Raw genomic sequence first — 23,099 nt, 5'->3', positions numbered from 1 at the left:
TGTCCTTGAGGAAGATACTTTACCCTAATTGCTCTGGATGGCATGCGACAGACTTCTGATGTGTTGTTCAGTGAGGTAGTCACCAACTACTACAAGGAGATCCTACCTTAAAATTGTCCTGGCTGTTCACGAGGTGATAAACCCAGCAAGCAAAGTAATAGTAAAGGGAGATAACTCTAACCAAAGGCAATGTTGTAGGTTATTAGAGCAATAATATTGGTTCAATAGTCTTTCTCATTTTCACTGTTCATCTCAAATCTTTTGAGCCAATTAATCATTGGTTTTCATATCCAAACTTAATGAAAATGGAAATAGGCCTAGTCTGGGACATCTTCGCTAGCCAAGGCTTCTGATCATGTTACACTCCATGAATGTGGAGTGTAATGTAATCAGAAACCTTGGCTAGCAAAGGGAGTCATGGATTTACATACAGGGATTGGAAACTATATCTGTTAGTAATGGCATAGCGAGGTGACATCAAGTTAACTACACTACTGTATTGTGAACCACTTTTCTCCAAACAAATCTCAACCGATCGTTTCAATTTTTGAATCTGTGAAAAGCCGAATAAATTCCATGTACAATGTTTAAGTTTTTGAAACATATTTTTGTTTTGAAAGTTATTAAAATTTTGTATCAGATATTTATTTTTTAGCAGGTTTTTCATTATTGAATCAATTAAAAGCTGAATACATTTACATTGCTTATGATAATTAAAATTATCCAATTTTCCCTTATGTCTGCTGGTATAGGTATACTACAAGTAGTAGTGACACAGCGGTACTCACGCATAACGGCTGAGTGCACATATGCAAAAGCGCAGACTTTGTTAGTCTCCAAACTAGTGGAGTCTCTAATCCCTCTAAGGCCTACTACATGTAGATCTAGTCCACCAAAAAGAGCTGCTTAAAATATTTTTTTACTTGTATCCGTTTACCATACAGAGTTATGCTATAGTATTATTATCTAAGGGAGTCATGCATTTGCAATAAATTGTGTATTGTAATCTACTGGAGCTGCAAATTGTGAATTTGAATAATCGCAATTTTCGGATGTGAAACAAATTCATATTTCCCGCAAAATAATGTGGTCGAGGGGAGACAACCTCTAATTATGGTACTCTTCAATCGGAGGTAGGAAAAGACGTAAACAACCAAACACCGGCCACCAGTCATGTTACTGTCCAAACTTCGCTGTTTGTGCACAGTAGGGCAATTGAATCGAGCAGCAATTGCATGTTATCATTCCAAGAAAGGCGTGTTTGGATACAAACCATTGAAGAAACATGATTTGACAGGTAAATATAACGTTGCAGGCCGCCAAATATTGGTTGACATTCGCCTCAACAGGTATCGTAATTACTGCCTTAGCCATAAGGTCAAGGTCATTGCTAATGATTGGACGATCACGAAACACACCTACTTTATTTTCAGCACTGGATAGTGAGTGACATCACTGTACATCTAAAAATTAGTTCAAAATTCTATTGTCTACCGAGTACTTTCCTCCTTGTAAACATATTGAGAAAGTAGTAAAAGAAAAAAGACCTAGGGGTCACATTTGACAACCAATTGAAATTTAGCCAACATATTACGAAGAGCCACAAAAAGAGTACACTCCATAAAAGATCTGCCATACATGCATATCACCAAAGACTAAAAAAACTTGGGCTACCAACACTAGAATGTAGAAGCAAACGCAATTATGTCATTGAAGTTCACAAAATACTAGACAATATAGACATATTAAATAAAAACATGCTTTTCACGTGTTACAAACAAATACCAGAGGAAATAAAAAAAAACTATACAAAAAACAGCAGGACAACAGTCGCAGGGAATTTTTAGTCGACGAGTGGTGGATTCGTGGAACTTACTCCCCAGTTCAGTAGTAGAAGCTCCCACTCTGAATGTTTTTAAAAAATGTCTAAATAGACACTGGCATAAAGTACCTTTTACCGATAAGTTTTATCCAAGTTTTTATGATGCACAACCAGATTACAGCGAGATATTGTTACAAGATGCATCAGAATGAGCTGACATCAGCTAACCAGTGGCATCGAAGAAGAGGTATCAGGTAACTTGTTACAGCTTCCATTGAAGAATTCAGGTTTAGGGTTAATTTTTGGTAGGCCTAGAGCTCGAATTGAATTTGAAATTCTTTATTAAAGCTCGCATGAAAACAACAAAATATCACCAGGTCCATCCTTATTTCATAAACGAACAACTCTGGTCCAATCGTTTGTACCATTATAAATGAAAAGGGCGCAAGTCTGGTCCATTGGTTCCCAAATAAATGCCCATGGAGTGTGGTACTGTATAGGGTCTCCTATGTGTTGATCTCTGGACCCGACGCCTTTTTGAAGTGATGGAGGCCTGTAACTGATCGCTCAGTCTAAGGGCGATAATACTTTACCAACAACCAAACTCTTTAGTATAACATATAGTTCAAAGACAAATATTAAAATACATTGATATCACATATATACCTGTATTTGATCTCATGCTTCATCTGTCTCATTTGGTTATAAACAATATAGCGGAATATATTTCAAACTTGTGATGTCACAGCTTGATAGGTCAGTACCTAGGAGGAATGACATTCCCGTACAGGTGTGCATTCCATGAAACCATGCATCTCAAAAATGATACAATATTTTCACATATTTTCTTCACAATACTTTATTTTACAACATTATCTAACAACTAGTAACCATAACAGAAATCATCCAGGGTCCACTTTAAGAAAAACATCTCTCTAGTACCTTTCATATATGGTTGACTTTCCATATATAATAACAGATTCACATGAATTAAAAAAAGTCGTCTATCCTAGTATTAAGATTTGGACAGGTTTTATTAACTCCCAGGTAAGTCTGTTTCCCATGCAAGTACACAAGATCAGCATTAACATTTGGAGTGGGCTTATTTAATTGTTGATGATAATGCAAAAATAAAGAGGAGAGCTTATTTGTGGGCAGGGGCTTATTTCCAGCTAAATGTGGTAGCTGAATCTCCATGGAAGATTTGTCATACAACTAAAATTATAGCTGATAAAATTGTCTAATACTGTAGAGTTAAGTTCGATGTGACATCCTTAATTGCTATCTGTCTATCACCATCACCATTCTGACAGCAGCTTAATTGGTTTAAATTAAATGTTTATTTATCGGATAGTATCACTCTTGCAGTCAGTGCAGTGCCAAATTTTGCTATGGTTAAAAAAAAACATTGCACATGAGTTGGTCATTAACTGACGCATGCCTTACACATATGCTTATAGCCAGACATGCATCTTACCTGTCATAGGCCTACAAGTGAAACTAACAAGATGAATAGGGGCTCAATAAGGGGTTATAAAGAGAGGTCACCCCAAATTAGGAGATTACCCTTTATTTGATCAATTCGATCGGAAAATGGGATAGGTAGTCTGAAATGGGAAAACTCCAATTAAATCGGGAAAGTTGGCAAGTATGGTATCCATAGTATCTATATATATTATAGATGTTGCTGTTTGTAATCTTAACTATCTTTTGACAAAGACCAGATACAATTGTATAGATTAACAGTCACTTCGTGACATTTTTGTGATTAATTTTACGATGCATATATATTGATTATTAGTTTAGACTGTATAAAGACATGTTTAAGTTTAGAACAATTTAATGGATTAAAAACACATACCATGACCATGTTCCATTAGTAATAATTTTATAATTTGCTTTATGAATATTTGTAGATATCAGCCAGAATGTGATTTCAAACCGAGCACAGAATGCCAATGTTTACCGGATGGTGGAAGCATACAGAAAGTATGGTCATAGACAAGCCATGTTGGACCCTCTCTGTCTGCAGACTGTCGAGTAAGGTTGGATACAATATTATACAAAATCAACAAAAGTATATGCTTTTGAATAATATTAGTGTCTAAATATCATTATTAACAGTTTGATAAAAAAATGTGCATGTCCTATTTATCATGGAAATTATGGATAAGTTTTCTTTTCACTACAGTGCCATATGTAATGGCTCGTAATGGGCCATTTTTGTCAGTATTTTGAAAAAACAAAACCTTGTGAACTGAACAGAGTAGTAGCTAAATTTCCGGAGTTAACTACAAAGTTTGGGAATTTGGCTTAAATACAAAATAATTTCAGTTATGAATGGGGCCTAATATTGACCCAAGAAGTCTTCCACTACATGTATATGATTTTAAACTTGAACTTATATTAGATTCTGGTATCAGAGGCTATTTACATATTTTCCTCATACATTGTATTCATATAAAGATTGAGTAATATTTGTCCTTGTAATGAGGACAAAGTGTCACATCTTCGGTTCATAAAGACCACTTGTTAGTCGAATAGAATTCAATGTTATTTGTTCTGGTTCCTCATTACTGAAGGAATGTTCCTGAGCTGTGTCCCTCCAAGTACGGTTTGTCAGTCGACAGTCAGAACAGATTCTCCACGGAGGGCATCCTACATACTGACCAGGCTACAATGACCCTTTCCGAGCTGGTCAGGTTTCTGGACCAGGAGTATTGTGGACACATGGCTGTAGAATTTGACCATCTGGAGGTATATTAATGTACCTTCCAAACATAAAAAACAATGTGTGTTTGTTAAAGAAATTGTTGTATTAAAAGTATTGGACAGTTATTTGAGTGTTTTTCGGACCTTTTGATAATTTTGTATATATCCTATGTGCTGTTGTCTACAAACACAATCTTTTTCTTCTTCAGACAGAGGAAGAGCGTAATTGGTTTGCAGAAGCATTTGAATCAAAACGAAACAAGGAATTCTCCCCTGATGAGAAGATTTCCTTAGCAACACTTATGATGAGATGCCAGGTATATACACATATATTAAAGTTATTCAATAGATAGACAGCAAGTTTATATTATACACTGTACAACACTTGACTATTTATAATTAATAAATCAACTTTCCTTTCTTATTACAGGCATTTGACCATTTCCTGGCCAACAAGTTTACAACAGTGAAGAGATACGGGGGAGAAGGTGGTGAAAGTATGATGGGAATGTTTAAAGAGATTTTCCAGAAGAGCTCAGAGAGTAAGATGACTTTCTGATCATATATCTATCGCCAATTAATATAAAACATATTTCTGAAATGAAAGCACACTATTGTTTCTGTAGAGAAAAACACACTGAGTCGAATGGTTGATATTTCCTTGCGGTGTTATATTATCATATGTACAGTTGATTTCCCTTCCAAGGTCAACATGTATATAGTTATTTTCCCTCCCAAGGTCAACATGTGAACGGTTGATTTCCCTCCCAAGGTCAACATGTGTATGGTTTATTTCCCACCCAAGGTCAACATGTGAACAATTGATTTCCCTCCCAAGGTCAACATGTGTATAGTTGATTTCCCTCCCAAGGTCATCATGTGTATGGTTGATTTCCCTTCCAAGGTCAACATGTGTATGGTTGATTTCCCTCCCAAGGTCAACATGTGTATGGTTGATTTCCCTCCCAAGGTCAGCATGTGTATGATTTATTTCCCTCTCAAGGTCAGTATATGTATGGTTGATTCTCCCCCCAAGGTCAACATGTGTATGGTTGATTTCCCACCGAAGGTAAACATGTGTATGGTTGATTTCCCACCGAAGGTCAACATGTGTATGGTTGATTTCCCTCCCAAGGTCAGCATGTGTATGGTTGATTCTCCTCCCAAGGTCAACATGTGTATGGTTGATTCTCCTACCAAGGTCAACATGTGTATGGTTGATTTCCCACCGAAGGTCAGCATGTGTATGGTTGATTTCCCTCCCAAGGTCAGCATGTGTATGGTTGATTCTCCTCCCAAGGTCAACATTTGTATGATTGATTTCCCTCTCAAGGTCAACATGTGTATGTTTGATTTCCCTCTCAAGGTCAGTATATGTATGGTTGATTCTCCTCCCAAGGTCAACATGTGTATGGTTGATTTCCCACCGAAGGTCAGCATGTGTATGGTTGATTTCCCTCCCAAGGTCAACATGTGTATGGTTGATTCTCCTCCCAAGGTCAACATGTGTATGGTTGATTCTCCTCCCAAGGTCAACATGTGTATGGTGGATTTCCCACCGAAGGTCAGCATGTGTATGGTGGATTTCCTTCCCAAGGTTAACACATATATTGTTGATTTCCCCAGGTGGAATCTCTGATATAGTAGTATGTATGCCCCACAGAGGACGACTGAACTTCCTGACCTGTATGTTACAGTTTCCACCTGTTATCATGTACCAGAAGGTAAGCCTGAGTTGTCAAAGGACATTGTAAAACACACCCTTATAACTCGCACCTGTAATCATACATGTACTGTAAACAAACTAGTTAACACACTGTAAACTGTACATACCTGTAAACATACCTGTAAACGCACCTGTAAACACACCTGTAAACACACCTGTAAACACACTGTAAACTGTACACACCTGTAACCATACATGTACCGTAAACAAACTAGTTAACACACTGTAAACTGTACATACCTGTAAACAAACCAGTTAACACACTGTTTACTTAACACACCTGTAAACACACCTGTATACACACCTGTAAACACACCTGTAAACACACCTGTAAACACACTGTAAACTGTACACACCTGTAAACATACATGTAAACAAACCAGTTAACACACTGTTTACTTAACACACCTGTAAACACACCTGTATACACACCTGTAAACACACCTGTAAACACACCTGTAAACACACTGTAAACTGTACACACCTGTAAACATACATGTAAACAAACCAGTTAACACACTGTTTACCTAACACACCTGTAAACACACCTGTAAACACACCTGTAAACACACTGTAAACTGTACACACCTGTAAACATACATGTACTGTAAACAAACTAGTTAACACATGACTGTAACTTACATGTATTTACACTGTAAACACACGTAACTGTACGGTAAAATGTTTGTAACCTACATGTAATTACATTGTAAATATACATAACCGTACTGTAAAATGTCTGTAACCCACATGTAACCATACTGTAAAATGTGTGTAACCCACATGTAATTACATTGTAAACACATATAACCATACTGTAAAATCTCTGTAACCATACTGTAAAAATCTCTGTAACCAACATGTAATTACACTGTAAACACATGTAACCATACTGTAAAATGTCTAACCCACATGTAATTACACTGTAAACACATGTAACCATACTGTAAAATGTCTGTAACCCACATGTAATTACACTGTAAACACATGTAACCATACTGTAAAATGTCTGTAACCCACATGTAATTACATTGTAAACACATGTAACCATACTGTAAAATGTCTGTAACCCACATGTAATTACACTGTAAACACATGTAACCATACTGTAAAATGTCTAACCCACATGTAATTACATTGTAAGCACACGTAACCATACTGTAAAATGTCTGTAACCCACATGTAATTACACTGTAAACACAATTGGAATTGCGACGTTAAAAAATTTGCTACCAATAAAAACTTATTGATATAAAAGTCAGTTATTTTAATTGGCTGTAAAAATTGTAAAATAAAATGTTGATTTTCAGATGAAAGGGATGACAGAACTTCCCCCAGGTGCCAAAGGGACTGGGGATGTACTCTCTCATTTATGTATGTATACCAAGGACACAGTATCAATATACGGTAATAAGAGTTATTCTATTTGTGTGGTATAAAGTGGATACAGATGAGTAAACAGTTAAGTATTAGATATGAGTTGACCAGTGTTGCTTTATTTCCATCCTTGTTTTTTTCATGTTGTAGATACATCTGTTGATCTGAAATATGGCAGTGAAAATGTCCATGTGTCTCTGATTCCAAATCCCTCCCATTTAGAGGTGAGACTTCCAAAAATATAGTAATTTTGTCTGATTCCAAATCCGCCCCACTTGGATGTGAGATTTCTGATAAAACAATAGAGGAAATCTCAAACAGGTGTGAAATGTCCATCAATAAAATACAATGGTGAATGATGGTCTTCTGATGCAGTATTACAAATTCCTAAGAAATGTGTTTAAAATTTTGATATTTAGATAGTTTGACTGACATCCCTCAAAGTATTCTGTGTCAAGGAACTTTACTCTAAAGAGGGAATAGATACCCATAAATACCCATACATGTAGAATACCTGGTATTCACTTCATTGAAGGGCTGCCATTTCTTAAACATATAAGAAAACGGAACTTGTAACCTCTGAACTTACACTAGTTATGTACATCTAAACTCACACTGGTTATGTATGATTTTAGAAGTAAATAAAGCTAAGTATTGTCTTTAACTGGATGTTTGTTTCAGGCTAACAACCCAGTAGCTGCAGGGAAGGTAAGAGCCAAACAACAGACCCTGAGAGAGGGAGACTACTGTCACGGGGAGGACACATCCCCAGGGGACAAGGTGCTTTGTCTACAGGTTCATGGAGACGCATCTTTTTCTGCTCAGGTAAACAATGTTGCCTAATTTTTAGTTTTTAGCCCACCCTTATCAGATGTTATCTTTTGTTATTGCTATTTCTCGGAAAGTACAGAAGTATGCATATTGCATTTTGGAACCAATCTGAAAACAACATGGCCAACAGACAGCCATTATCGCTAAATCTCTAATTTCATACAAAGGGTTCCTCTTGTTTGAAAAGTACTGGAGGGATGTTTCTCAATTTAGATTGGTAAGAGGAAGGGAAAAATAGAGAGGAGATCAATCTGACATGGAGCCTATAATGATCATTCAATGGTGGACGCCAAGATCCCTCTGGGATTTCTTGTTTGAATGATGTTTTTATTGTAATCTTACTTTGTGGATCAGTATAGGTTTTGGTTGTAGGAAGTTGTGGATCAGTATTGATTTTGGTTGTAGGGAGTTGTGGCTGAAACGTTTGTGTTTGCTGAATGTCCTCACTTCAGAGTTGGAGGAAGTGTGCATCTAATCATCAACAACCAGGTTGGATTTACTACGGAGGCAGAACGAGGCAGGTAGGTATTCTCTATTTTTAGAGGGAGATTGTGGATGATAAATATTCATTATTGTTTAACAGCAGAGTGGAACAGGTAAGCTTCAACCACAGGAAATTAGGACATTATATCAGTAAATATCGAATATATCAGCTAGAAATATCAGCAATCAGATATAAAATATTACAAGTTGTGGTTTTTGTATGTGATGGGTAATAATTTAGGTAGTAGATGTATATGATGATCAACTGTATTTTTTGAAAGAGTGTCCGATTACTGGTGTTTGACATTATGCTCCTAGATATAACACACAAAGATTATGGCGGGTTGGTAAAACAAATACTTTTTCTTGATGAGGTTACTGTCATTGTTAAATATGATTTTTGTAATGTATATAACATTAAACTTGTTTTCAGAGAAGTTCAATACACCTGTATAAAGAAAAGTTACTCTGTGAGTTTCTCCTTCCATACCATTTTATCTTAATTCACTTCAGGTCCTCAAGGTATTGCAGTGACTTGGCCAAAATGAACAGTTACCCTATCATTCACGTTAATGCTGATTCTCCCGAGGTAAGTAGATCAGTAATCTTAGACTTGTACATTGTACTTGTACCTAAGACCGAGTCAGAGGAGGTGTACTGAGTAGCGATACTCCATAGATACTTTTAAGGAGAAAATGGGATATTGTCATTCTAAAGTCATTTCTCTGATGTTTTCTCTAGACTAGCTCTGTTCATGAGTGCAGGTAGGGGCCATGCTAGTCATTAGAGCATCAGATTTAGGCAAGTCCAGGTGAAGATCTGAGATGTGTGATACAATCCCTCCAAAGATCTGAGATGTGTGATACAATCCCTCCAAAGATCTGAGATGTGTGGTACAATCCCTCCAAAGATCTGAGATGTGTGATACAATCCCTCCAAAGATCTGAGATGTGTGGTACAATCCCTCCAAAGATCTGAGATGTGTGGTACAATCCCTCCAAAGATCTGAGATGTGTGGTACAATCCCTCCAAAGATCTGAGATGTGTGGTACAATCCCTCCAAAGATCTGAGATGGGTGGTACAATCCCTCCAAAGATCTGAGATGTGTGGTACAATCCCTCCAAAGATCTGAGATGTGTGATACAATCCCTCCAAAGATCTGAGATGTGTGGTACAATCCCTCCAAAGATCTGAGATGTGTGGTACAATCCCTCCAAAGATCTGAGATGTGTGGTACAATCCCTCCAAAGATCTGAGATGTGTGGTACAATCCCTCCAAAGATCTGAGATGGGTGGTACAATCCCTCCAAAGATCTGAGATGTGTGGTACAATCCCTCCAAAGATCTGAGATGTGTGATACAATCCCTCCAAAGAGCTATCTATTTCTCAGGAAGTTAAGAACAAAGACCACTCTACATTGTGATTATTGTGTCTTTTAAAAACATTTACCTTATTTGTTTTGAATTTTAATGCGACACATGTATGCTTTAAGTGAAGGAGCCACCAGCTACAACAAGGAGACACAACATCAAAATGACTCTAGCTGTTCACCTGGTGATTAAACCATTAAAGAAATAAAACTATCCAATTTAACCTCCTTCCATTTAGGACCCTCCTAGTTTTCTGTGATTGTATACGTAGGTAACTGTGATTATTTACAGGATGTAATGAGAGCCACAGCTATAGCCATGGATTATAGGAACAAATTCCGTAAGGATGTCATAATTGACTTCATATGTTTCCGGAAGTATGGACACAATGAGATAGATGATCCATCTTTTACCCAGCCTACCATGTATCGGACCATCAACAGCCGTACCAGTATACCAGACATGTATGCCAGCAAACTTGTGGTGGGTACCTATCAGTGAGCATGAGGAAAAAAGTTTTTTATTTCTATACTCAAACTACAACTTACTATCAAGGATTCAAGGTTTTTTCAAAATGATGCAGAGAGATACTGCAAATTTTAAATATCTAGAAGAGCTTATTATGGAGATGAATGAACAATAACGGTGTTTAGCTGAAAGTATATTGCATCTTTTGTATATTGATGCTTCTTCTATTCTAAAAAAACAAAACATCGGATCAAAAATTGTCTGATTCTTGCCTTGAGGATTTAATTAAATGAGGTACTAAGGAAAGTCACATGCTGAGAAGTTCAGCCAATTAGAATTATTGTGAGAGCTGTGTGGTATCTACCTTTGCAGGATGAAGGTGTGTGTGGGCGGGAGGTGCTGGACAAGGCTATCCAGGAGTGGTCAGCGTCTTTGGCCAAAGACATGAGTACAGTAGACACACACGTTCCACAGGTAAGTACTTGTAGGCTCATACTCTCCTACAGGTAAATACTTGTAGTCTCATACTCTCCTACAGGTAAATACTTGTAGGCTCATACTCTCCCACAGGTAAGTACTTGTAGGCATACTCTCCCACAGGTAAGTACTTGTAGACTCATACTCTCCTACAGGTAAATACTTGTAGGCTCATACTCTCCTACAGGTAAATACTTGTAGTCTCATACTCTCCCACAGGTAAATACTTGTAGGCTCATACTCTCCTACAGGTAAATACTTGTAGTCTCATACTCTCCTACAGGTAAGTACTTGTAGGCTCATACTCTCCTACAGGTAAATACTTGTAGACTCATACTCTCCTACAGGTAAGTACTTGTAGACTCATACTCTCCTACAGGTAAGTACTTGTAGACTCATACTCTCCTACAGGTAAGTACTTGTAGACTCATACTCTCCTACAGGTAAATACTTGTAGACTCATACTCTCCTACAGGTAAGTACTTGTAGACTCATACTCTCCCACAGGTAAGTACTTGTAGACTCATACTCTCCTACAGGTAAGTACTTGTAGGCATACTCTCCTACAGGTAAGTACTTGTAGGCTCATGCTCTCCTACAGGTAAATACTTGTAGACTCATACTCTCCTACAGGTAAGTACTTGTAGGCTCATGCTCTCCTACAGGTAAGTACTTGTAGACTCATACTCTCCTACAGGTAAGTACTTGTAGACTCATACTCTCCTACAGGTAAGTACTTGTAGACTCATACTCTCCTACAGGTAAGTACTTGTAGACTCATACTCTCCTACAGGTAAGTACTTGTAGACTCATACTCTCCTACAGGTAAGTACTTGTAGACTCATACTCTCCTACAGGTAAGTACTTGTAGACTCATACTCTCCTACAGGTAAGTACTTGTAGACTCATACTCTCCTACAGGTAAGTACTTGTAGGCTCATACTCTCCTACAGGTAAGTACTTGTAGACTCATACTCTCCTACAGGTAAGTACTTGTAGGCTCATGTTCTCTTACAGGTAAGTACTTGTAGGCTCATGCTCTCCTACAGGTAAGTACTTGTAGGCTCATACTCTCCTACAGGTAAGTACTTGTAGGCTCATGCTCTCCTACAGGTAAGTACTTGTAGGCTCATACTCTCCTACAGGTAAGTACTTGTAGGCTCATACTCTCCTACAGGTAAGTACTTGTAGGCTCATGCTCTCCTACAGGTAAGTACTTGTAGGCTCATGTTCTCTTACAAGTAAATACTTGTAGGCTCATGCTCTCCTACAGGTAAGTACTTGTAGGCTCATGTTCTCTTACAAGTAAATACTTGTAGGCTCATACTCTCCCACAGGTAAATACTTGTAGGCCCATACTCTCCTACAGGTAAGTACTTGTAGACTCATACTCTCCTACAGGTAAGTACTTGTAGGCTCATGATCTCCTACAGGTAAATACTTGTAGGCTCATGCTCTCCTACAGGTAAGTACTTGTAGGCTCATGTTCTCTTACAAGTAAATACTTGTAGGCTCATACTCTCCCACAGGTAAATACTTGTAGGCCCATACTCTCCTACAGGTAAGTACTTGTAGACTCATACTCTCCTACAGGTAAGTACTTGTAGGCTCATGCTCTCCCACAGTTAAATACTTGTAGGCTCATACTCTCCCACAGGTAAATACTTGTAGACTCATGCTCTCCCACAGGTAAGTACTTGTAGGCTCATACTCCCCACATGTAAATACTTGTAGGCTCATGCTTTCCTACAGGTAAGTACTTGTAGACTCATACTCTCCCACAGGTAAGTACTTGTAGACTCATACTCTCCTACAGGTAAGTACTTGTAGGCATACTCTCCTACAGGTAAGTACTTGTAGGCTCATGCTCTCCTACAGGTAAATACTTGTAGACTCATACTCTCCTACAGGTAAGTACTTGTAGGCTCATGCTCTCCTACAGGTAAGTACTTGTAGACTCATACTCTCCTACAGGTAAGTACTTGTAGACTCATACTCTCCTACAGGTAAATACTTGTAGACTCATACTCTCCTACAGGTAAGTACTTGTAGACTCATACTCTCCTACAGGTAAGTACTTGTAGACTCATACTCTCCTACAGGTAAGTACTTGTAGACTCATACTCTCCTACAGGTAAATACTTGTAGACTCATACTCTCCTACAGGTAAGTACTTGTAGACTCATACTCTCCCACAGGTAAGTACTTGTAGACTCATACTCTCCTACAGGTAAGTACTTGTAGGCATACTCTCCTACAGGTAAGTACTTGTAGGCTCATGCTCTCCTACAGGTAAATACTTGTAGACTCATACTCTCCTACAGGTAAGTACTTGTAGGCTCATGCTCTCCTACAGGTAAGTACTTGTAGACTCATACTCTCCTACAGGTAAGTACTTGTAGACTCATACTCTCCTACAGGTAAGTACTTGTAGACTCATACTCTCCTACAGGTAAGTACTTGTAGACTCATACTCTCCTACAGGTAAGTACTTGTAGACTCATACTCTCCTACAGGTAAGTACTTGTAGACTCATACTCTCCTACAGGTAAGTACTTGTAGACTCATACTCTCCTACAGGTAAGTACTTGTAGACTCATACTCTCCTACAGGTAAGTACTTGTAGGCTCATACTCTCCTACAGGTAAGTACTTGTAGACTCATACTCTCCTACAGGTAAGTACTTGTAGGCTCATGTTCTCTTACAGGTAAGTACTTGTAGGCTCATGCTCTCCTACAGGTAAGTACTTGTAGGCTCATACTCTCCTACAGGTAAGTACTTGTAGGCTCATGCTCTCCTACAGGTAAGTACTTGTAGGCTCATACTCTCCTACAGGTAAGTACTTGTAGGCTCATACTCTCCTACAGGTAAGTACTTGTAGGCTCATGCTCTCCTACAGGTAAGTACTTGTAGGCTCATGTTCTCTTACAAGTAAATACTTGTAGGCTCATGCTCTCCTACAGGTAAGTACTTGTAGGCTCATGTTCTCTTACAAGTAAATACTTGTAGGCTCATACTCTCCCACAGGTAAATACTTGTAGGCCCATACTCTCCTACAGGTAAGTACTTGTAGACTCATACTCTCCTACAGGTAAGTACTTGTAGGCTCATGATCTCCTACAGGTAAATACTTGTAGGCTCATGCTCTCCTACAGGTAAGTACTTGTAGGCTCATGTTCTCTTACAAGTAAATACTTGTAGGCTCATACTCTCCCACAGGTAAATACTTGTAGGCCCATACTCTCCTACAGGTAAGTACTTGTAGACTCATACTCTCCTACAGGTAAGTACTTGTAGGCTCATGCTCTCCCACAGTTAAATACTTGTAGGCTCATACTCTCCCACAGGTAAATACTTGTAGACTCATGCTCTCCCACAGGTAAGTACTTGTAGGCTCATACTCCCCACATGTAAATACTTGTAGGCTCATGCTTTCCTACAGGTAAGTACTTGTAGACTCATACTCTCCCACAGGTAAGTACTTGTAGACTCATACTCTCCTACAGGTAAGTACTTGTAGGCATACTCTCCTACAGGTAAGTACTTGTAGGCTCATGCTCTCCTACAGGTAAATACTTGTAGACTCATACTCTCCTACAGGTAAGTACTTGTAGGCTCATGCTCTCCTACAGGTAAGTACTTGTAGACTCATACTCTCCTACAGGTAAGTACTTGTAGACTCATACTCTCCTACAGGTAAGTACTTGTAGACTCATACTCTCCTACAGGTAAGTACTTGTAGACTCATACTCTCCTACAGGTAAGTACTTGTAGACTCATACTCTCCTACAGGTAAGTACTTGTAGACTCATACTCTCCTACAGGTAAGTACTTGTAGACTCATACTCTCCTACAGGTAAGTACTTGTAGACTCATACTCTCCTACAGGTAAGTACTTGTAGGCTCATACTCTCCTACAGGTAAGTACTTGTAGACTCATACTCTCCTACAGGTAAGTACTTGTAGGCTCATGTTCTCTTACAGGTAAGTACTTGTAGGCTCATGCTCTCCTACAGGTAAGTACTTGTAGGCTCATACTCTCCTACAGGTAAGTACTTGTAGGCTCATGCTCTCCTACAGGTAAGTACTTGTAGGCTCATACTCTCCTACAGGTAAGTACTTGTAGGCTCATACTCTCCTACAGGTAAGTACTTGTAGGCTCATGCTCTCCTACAGGTAAGTACTTGTAGGCTCATGTTCTCTTACAAGTAAATACTTGTAGGCTCATGCTCTCCTACAGGTAAGTACTTGTAGGCTCATGTTCTCTTACAAGTAAATACTTGTAGGCTCATACTCTCCCACAGGTAAATACTTGTAGGCCCATACTCTCCTACAGGTAAGTACTTGTAGACTCATACTCTCCTACAGGTAAGTACTTGTAGGCTCATGATCTCCTACAGGTAAATACTTGTAGGCTCATGCTCTCCTACAGGTAAGTACTTGTAGGCTCATGTTCTCTTACAAGTAAATACTTGTAGGCTCATACTCTCCCACAGGTAAATACTTGTAGGCCCATACTCTCCTACAGGTAAGTACTTGTAGACTCATACTCTCCTACAGGTAAGTACTTGTAGGCTCATGCTCTCCCACAGTTAAATACTTGTAGGCTCATACTCTCCCACAGGTAAATACTTGTAGACTCATGCTCTCCCACAGGTAAGTACTTGTAGGCTCATACTCCCCACATGTAAATACTTGTAGGCTCATGCTTTCCTACAGGTAAGTACTTGTAGTCTCATACTCTCCCACAGGTAAATACTTGTAGACTCATCTCTCATACAGGTAAGTACTTGTAGGCTCATGCTCTCCTACAGGTAAGTACCTGTAGGCTCATACTCTCCTACAGGTAAATACTTGTAGACTCATGCTCTCCTACAGGTAAGTACTTGTAGGCTCATGCTCTCCCTACAGGTAAGTACTTGTAGGCTCATGCTCTCCTACAGGTAAGAAGGTTCTTATCTCAATAAATCAGGTAAAAATCACATATAATGATATGGTGGCCCTTTAATTACCAGTATTGTTTTAGAATTATTTACCAATGATGTGACAAGTAAACAGACTTCTGACTGATTTGTTTACAGCAGCGACATCTTCAGCAACAGTGGTCTGGGCTGGTCCAGGCATCTGATTCTGTGACAACATGGGACACCGGTGTGGAACAAGACATCCTCAAATTTGTTGGAGCCAAATCAGTGGATATACCACAGGACCAGGTAAAATTGCTTTATCTCTAGACATATCCCCCAACCCAGTAGTATGACCCCTTTATACATTGTACCTGGACCCAACCAGGTAAATATTTCATTCATCTGAGTGTAACTTCAATTATCCTGTTGATTAATATGTCTGGATACATACATAATTTGTCCTCTGCAGCTGTGCCCGATGTCCTTGGTATGGATTTTACCAGTATTCTAGAGTTTATATCAGCAGATGAAATTATGTGAATTTGAGTGAAATAGCCAGTGAAAAAGTTAACTGATTTTTCTTAGTTGTATCTCTATATCCTAAAGCATGAAGACAGATGGATAAGGTAGTTTAATCTTTGCTTTGTACAGAATGTGCACCCCACCATACAGAAGACCCATGTAGAGCGACGGATACAAAGGGTAACTGAGGGGCGTGACCTCGACTGGGCAACTGCTGAGGCTCTCGCATTTGGTTCTCTCATGTACCAAGGTAAGGCTTTATATTTCCAAACTAGATTACTGCTCTCCTGGCCAGGTTACTGCACTCCTGGCCAGGTTACTGCACTCCTGACCAGGTTACTGCACTCCTGGCCAGGTTACTGCACTCCTGACCAGGTTACTGCACTCCTGAACAGGTTACTGTTAGTCTTGACTCATTTCCTTGTAAAGACTACTTTCAGATTTGTTAATACATTTGTTGGTATTTGTGTATGTCCATTCTTTTTATTTTTTTATAAAGCAATTTAAAGAGTTAAAATTGATGAGACTGATGACTAAGGCAAAAATTGAAATTATTTAGTATACACGGTTTTCACCCTTCACCTTCATCTGGTGTATACAAAGATGTTTTTCAGACTTTTTAGACAGTTGTGTTTATTGAATTCTCTACACTCATTAGGCTTTAATGTGCGGATCAGTGGACAGGATGTTGGACGTGGTACGTTTAGTCACCGACACGGGATGATCGTGGACCAGGAGACAGATGACATTGTTATCCCCCTAAACCACATGTCTGACCAGCAGACAGGCTTCATGGAGGTATAACACCTATACACAATTTATTGTTCTCTTATGGAGTGATAGAATGACTCTTCATCTATTACATTAACATCACATCTAACTGGTAAAGGTCAAAATATACACAGGTACACTTGATTTTGATGTACTTGTTCATTATGTTCAGCCTTTAGCTTTTGAGTGTATGAGGCATATAATAATTTAGTCGGTTCTATACCATCTTCGCTAGCCAAGGCTTCTGATTACGTTACATTCCATGAACCCTTGGCAGATATAGTTGTGTTTAATTTCGGGAGTTGTGAGAGACACTTTATCTGTTGTAAAAAGAAAAAAAAACATTTGAAAAATTCTGATTTCATCATCTCTCATACATTTACGTTTAATTCTCATTCCTTTTGTATGTTTAGAAGCAGTTGGACACCCAGTTTTATTATAAATGTTATTTCTATGAAGGTTGCCAACAGTGCCCTGACTGAGGAGGCGGTCCTTGGCTTTGAGTATGGAATGAGTCTTGAGAACCCAAACAATCTGGTTATCTGGGAGGCCCAGTTTGGAGATTTCTTTAATGGAGCTCAGATCATCATTGACACTTACATTGCCAGTGGAGAGGGTAGGTCTGAAGCTGGAGGTAGCAGGGTAAAGTGGAGATAACTCTCATTTAAATGTGAAAAACTGATGATCGCTGACAACCGTCAATTATTTGAAATTTAAATTTTACAGATGTTATTTTGGAAGTACACTAGATCATGCTTTAACTTAAACTTAATAAAATCATGAAATTTTTTACCTCACAGTGTGTTTTAGTTTACATGAAAACTGGGTCCAGGAAATTAGTTTGAAAAGTACATCTTTAATATTTAAAACTGTTACAATGTCACTGCGGGTGTTAAATCTTGGTGTTCTGGTTTTATTTTGAGTCTGGTCCAGAAAACAAAATTGCTGACATTTGGAGTGTAGTATTGCGATTTCTAATTCTTTACAATCTCACTTAAATTTTATATGTAGGCTTCCTTGTTATCAGATCAGTAAAGTAGAGAAAAGATCACACAGAGTAGATAGAACAAAACATGGATATCTTGTTAGAATATGTAGTCAATGTGATTTGTCACAGACAAGTGGCTGTGATAGACTTTAGTCTGTGTGTTTTGTTACATACTTTAGTCTGTGTGTTTTGTTACATACTTTAGTCTTTGTGTTTTGTTACTAGACTTTAGTCTGTGTGTTTTGTTACAGACTTCAGTCTTATTTTGGTGCAGACTCTAGCCTTTTTCTGTTACAGACTTAAGTCTCAGTGGTTTTTTCTTTTTTTTACAGACAAGTGGTTGTTACAGTCTGGTCTTGTTATGTTACTACCACATGGTATGGATGGAGCCGGACCAGAACACTCGTCTTGTCGTATGGAAAGGTTCCTACAGGTAAACTTGAGTATTTACTGTATGTACTGGTACAAGCAGTAACTACTGTAGCAGTAATATACACTTTCCTCATCATCTATATTGATTTCATGTTACTTTCCAGTCAGACTGGTAGACATAGTGACTGTCAGTAAAGCAGGGATATATATTGTCAGTGTACATATTTTAGCTGTAATATAATTTTAGCACATTTCACAGTGAATGCTTTGCCCTAATTCATGATAGCACTAAGACAATACATTAATTGTTTCTATAATGTGTTCTGTTTTCTGGCTGTGCAAAGTCACCTTGCATTGCATTAATCTGTTAAAATTTGATTTGCATGATTTCAGGCATGTTGAAACAATTTATGGTAAATATAAGTGGAATATTCTATGGCAGATTTCTTGCCTCCCAGACACTGACTGTATTATAAACATGGATTTACAGTTGTCCTATAACCTTACAGATGTGTGACAGTAGTGAACACAAGGTGGACAGTGACCATGTCAACCTCCAGGTAGCCAATCCTACAACTTCGGCCCAGTACTTCCACCTGCTGAGGAGACAGGTCAGTAAATCTATAACTAGAATCATCGTCATGTTATCAGCTCTGCTTATGGTGGATCACTATCGACACTTGCCTAAACAGTACTAATCTCAATAAGACAGTTTTGTTGGTGTGCGAGATTAATAGAATCTCATGTTGAAATGGATGACATTATCAAATTGCAATGTGGCTAAACCATAAAATAATGATGTTACATTATTGTGCTTCGTGTCAAAGTGCATGCCAGCTGTCTTTCCATACCCTGTGTAAGATTTATCCCTAGTAACAATGGGATCACCCTGCAAAGTATGCTAGAAAAAAATAACATTAATGATCGACAATGTGAAGTAGATTATACACAAAAGTTACCAGCAAATAAAGGATTTTTTTGTAGAATTTAACAACTCAGTCATGTGATTATTATTTAAAAAGATTGTTATTTGATAGATGATATTTTTACAGATGGTGCGTAACTTCTGTAAGCCCCTCGTTGTGGTAGGATTGTTATTAGATAGATGATATTTTACAGATGGTGCGTAACTTCCGTAAGCCCCTCGTTGTGGTAGCCCCGAAGGTTCTGCTCCGTCTGTCAGCTGCCACATCCTCCCTATCAGACATGGCACCAGGTACTAGCTTTAAACCTGTCCTTGGTGATCCTGGGGTCAAAGGCGACAAGGTCACGAAGGTTATATTCTGTACAGGCAAGCATTTCTACAACCTCAAGAAAGAGAGGGAGAGTAGAAATCTCCAGGACTCCGCTATTGTAAGGCTGGAGGTAAGTGACTGTGGGGTTAATGTTAGTTTGTATATTAACATCAAAATGAGTTATATTATGTATGTTATGTCTGCTTACTTTTTCAGACATCTTTTTAATTAGAACTTTAAGGGGGAAAAAAAGACAATTATCAATCAATTAAAAAAAGTCTGTTTTATTGAATTACAATAATTGTAATTATGTTCATATATACAGCAACTCTGTCCATCAAGGTTATGTATGAATTTGACAAAGACAAGCATGGATCTACATGTGATGTGTGCCTTTCTATTTTTCTTCTTATCTACACATGCTACTCTGGAGTCAATAAGTGTACCTCATAAACAATGTTTGCTGAAAAGAAAATAGTAAATTACTTACTTAAACATTTCTAGTATCAAATGCAAAGTTGTGATAAAAATTCTAATTTAATCATAACTTTGATTTAATTTATTTACTTGTTACCATATTAAAATACTTTTAGATTTTATTTCACATTTAACTATATATTCTAGTAATTCTATCGTTACAATGTTGTTTATGTATATTTCAGAGTCTATGTCCATTTCCTACAGCAGAACTACAGACAGAACTTCTTAAGTTTCCAAGTGCTACAGGTAACATACAGTTTCTCGATGTGTTCAGTAGCAATCCGATTTAATTAACTTATGATTAGGCAGTGCCTTAGCTGTAGGTGTGGAGGTATACTGGCATGTCAATTGTAAAATGTATCCTTATAGATTATTCTATAGTCAGTACTGTATCTCCATATACCAGCTGTAGGTCAACCTCTCATAGATATATCATATTAGTTCAGTGTATCAATATGCCATGATTTAAGCACTGACAGTACATTTAATCTGTTAAAGAAAAAAATAAGTGAAAAAAGATTATTTGCTGCAGATTATATTGCTGTTGATTTAAAATACCAGAGGAAGATGACATCTTTGACATTTAAATTTGTATGATGATAGATTTTGTGTGGAGTCAGGAGGAACATCGTAACATGGGAGCCTGGACATTTGTCTCTCCTAGGTTTGAAAACCTTGTAGGACGTAAGGTAAGAATCCTTTATGATTTATTTGTACAAATAAACAATTTACCTACCGGGTACTCTCTAAAAAATTGTTTGTACAGATAAACAATTTATCTACTGAAGGGTACTCTCTAAAAAAAAATTGTTTGTACATATAAACAATTTATCTACTGGGCGGTACTCTCTAACAAAATGATTTGTACATATAAACAATTTATCTACTGAGGGAGGGAGGGAGGGGGGGGGGGTACTCTCTAACAAAATTGTTTGTACATATGACAAATTTAGCCTGTTCAGTTCTCACATACTTATATTCTGCTTTTGAAAATAGGGCAAACTTAATGTTTGTGAGATAAAACCAATGAATTTAACAAAGAGCATATTTATTTAATAAGTAAGCACAAAAAATAACAATAAAGAATGCTTACATCTGATATTTTTTTATTTGGCCAAGACATACTATCAACGTCTTTAAGTATTTTTACCTTTTGATTGTATGACATATTTTATTTCCTACTAGCTACGGTATGTTGGTCGCGACCACTTGAGCTGTCCAGCCACGGGGATTGGGGAGGTACACCGGGCAGAAGTACAACAACTGATGCTGGATACCTTCAGCTGACCATGTCCATGATCTATTAACTGCTGTATGACTGGTTCTTCTGTATGTGAGGAAATTACTCAGACTTATTACTGCAAACTTGCAAACAAATTGACTGCTACCATCTTAAAGGTGGAAACCCTTGAAACTGTCTGTAAGATATAAATTGATGAATCTGTTACAAAAAAAAATCAATGAAACTCATTGTAACGGACACCGGGACACAATCCCCAACCTAAGTTCATATCTATGTAGTATATGTATCATACATATATGGATCGTGGTTTGGGTGCATTTTTGGTAGTAACCAGGACAGGCTTATGATTTCATGAAGTTTCTGTTGTAACAGAAATTAGTAACATTCATATTTTATGAAGAAATATTTGCATTTTTGTTTTTTTTTTTGTAAGGAAATTAACAATATCTTGTTTACATGGTGATTACTTATACATTACAATCAGTTTGTCACAACTTCTGTAATATGTACATTTGATTTCAGTTATGTAGTACAGAATGTATGTAGTCCATTAATGCAGCATTATGTTAGTATTTGTTACATGTATTAGAAATGATATGGTGTATTGTCAATTTCTTTTATAGGGAAAAAATCACATTTTATTGAAGCATTACAAGCAGAACTTATTAAGTTTTACTCAGAAAGTTATTGCTTACTTAAGAAATTGGTTTTATAAAAAATCTCGCTTCTCAAATATATACAGTATTCTGTGATGGTCTTCAGGATTGTGAAATCAGTATTCGCTAGATAATAATCTGAGTTGTGATAACAGTACTGTGATACTTTTGTTTCTTCAAAGTATTTTGGGAATATTTTTAGTCTTAAAATCCATTGATAACCACCTATGCCTTGTGGCATGGTCCAAGTATTATTTCAGTAAAATAATTATACTGCAGCATGTTTTCCCTTAATTTTGATTTATTTCCAGCTCCCTGTTGTTTTCTTTTAACTATATGCATTAATTTCGTATTTCATGTGTGAAATCCTCTGGTAACAGATTAAATGCATACATTTTTTTCTGAAATTTATTACATTTCAAACTATTTGCTCAGTCTAACATATAGCAATTACGAAAATGTATATATTTTGAAATTAAACAGGAAAATTGAGACAAAGTCCGTTCCACGGGAAGTGGGTTATTCAATTGAGTGCTTTGTTTTGGTGTGGATACTCAAGGTATGTAGGGCGATTAATGAAATATATAAATATATACAGAAGGAATTAATCACGACAAGCTCAAGTACGTATCGTTACCAATTAAGTTAGATACTAA

General features: G+C 37.6%; 1 protein-coding gene across 1 annotated transcript; it reads left to right on the top strand.

Annotated features, from left to right (window-relative positions):
• Positions 1-1,123: 1,123 nt before the first annotated feature.
• Positions 1,124-23,099, top strand: LOC117324447 (probable 2-oxoglutarate dehydrogenase E1 component DHKTD1, mitochondrial). Its single transcript, XM_033880303.1, has 23 exons — positions 1,124-1,297; positions 3,739-3,862; positions 4,405-4,579; positions 4,744-4,851; positions 4,965-5,076; positions 6,161-6,258; positions 7,571-7,634; positions 7,788-7,861; positions 8,319-8,462; positions 8,874-8,989; positions 9,465-9,540; positions 10,615-10,806; positions 11,164-11,265; positions 16,351-16,482; positions 16,828-16,948; positions 17,357-17,496; positions 17,929-18,085; positions 18,790-18,890; positions 19,339-19,440; positions 19,949-20,194; positions 20,727-20,790; positions 21,148-21,233; positions 21,730-23,099. The coding sequence occupies exons 1-23, from the start codon at positions 1,174-1,176 to the stop codon at positions 21,829-21,831; spliced, it is 2,760 nt and encodes a 919-aa protein (XP_033736194.1). The 5' UTR covers positions 1,124-1,173; the 3' UTR covers positions 21,832-23,099.

This window comes from Pecten maximus, chromosome 3, assembly GCF_902652985.1.
Source record: "Pecten maximus chromosome 3, xPecMax1.1, whole genome shotgun sequence".
NCBI lineage: Eukaryota > Metazoa > Mollusca > Bivalvia > Pectinida > Pectinidae > Pecten > Pecten maximus.
Note: the sequence above shows the minus strand (reverse complement) of the source record. Positions and strands in the feature narration are given on the sequence as shown.

Bases quoted from the DNA above. Each gene is read 5' to 3' on its own strand.
- LOC117324447 (XM_033880303.1), top strand. From the start codon at position 1,174: ATGTTACTGTCCAAACTTCGCTGTTTGTGCACAGTAGGGCAATTGAAT. The intron at 7,862-8,318 runs GTGAGACTTCCA...TGTTTGTTTCAG, and splicing joins CAAATCCCTCCCATTTAGAG to GCTAACAACCCAGTAGCTGC. The intron at 11,266-16,350 runs GTAAGTACTTGT...ATTTGTTTACAG, and splicing joins TAGACACACACGTTCCACAG to CAGCGACATCTTCAGCAACA.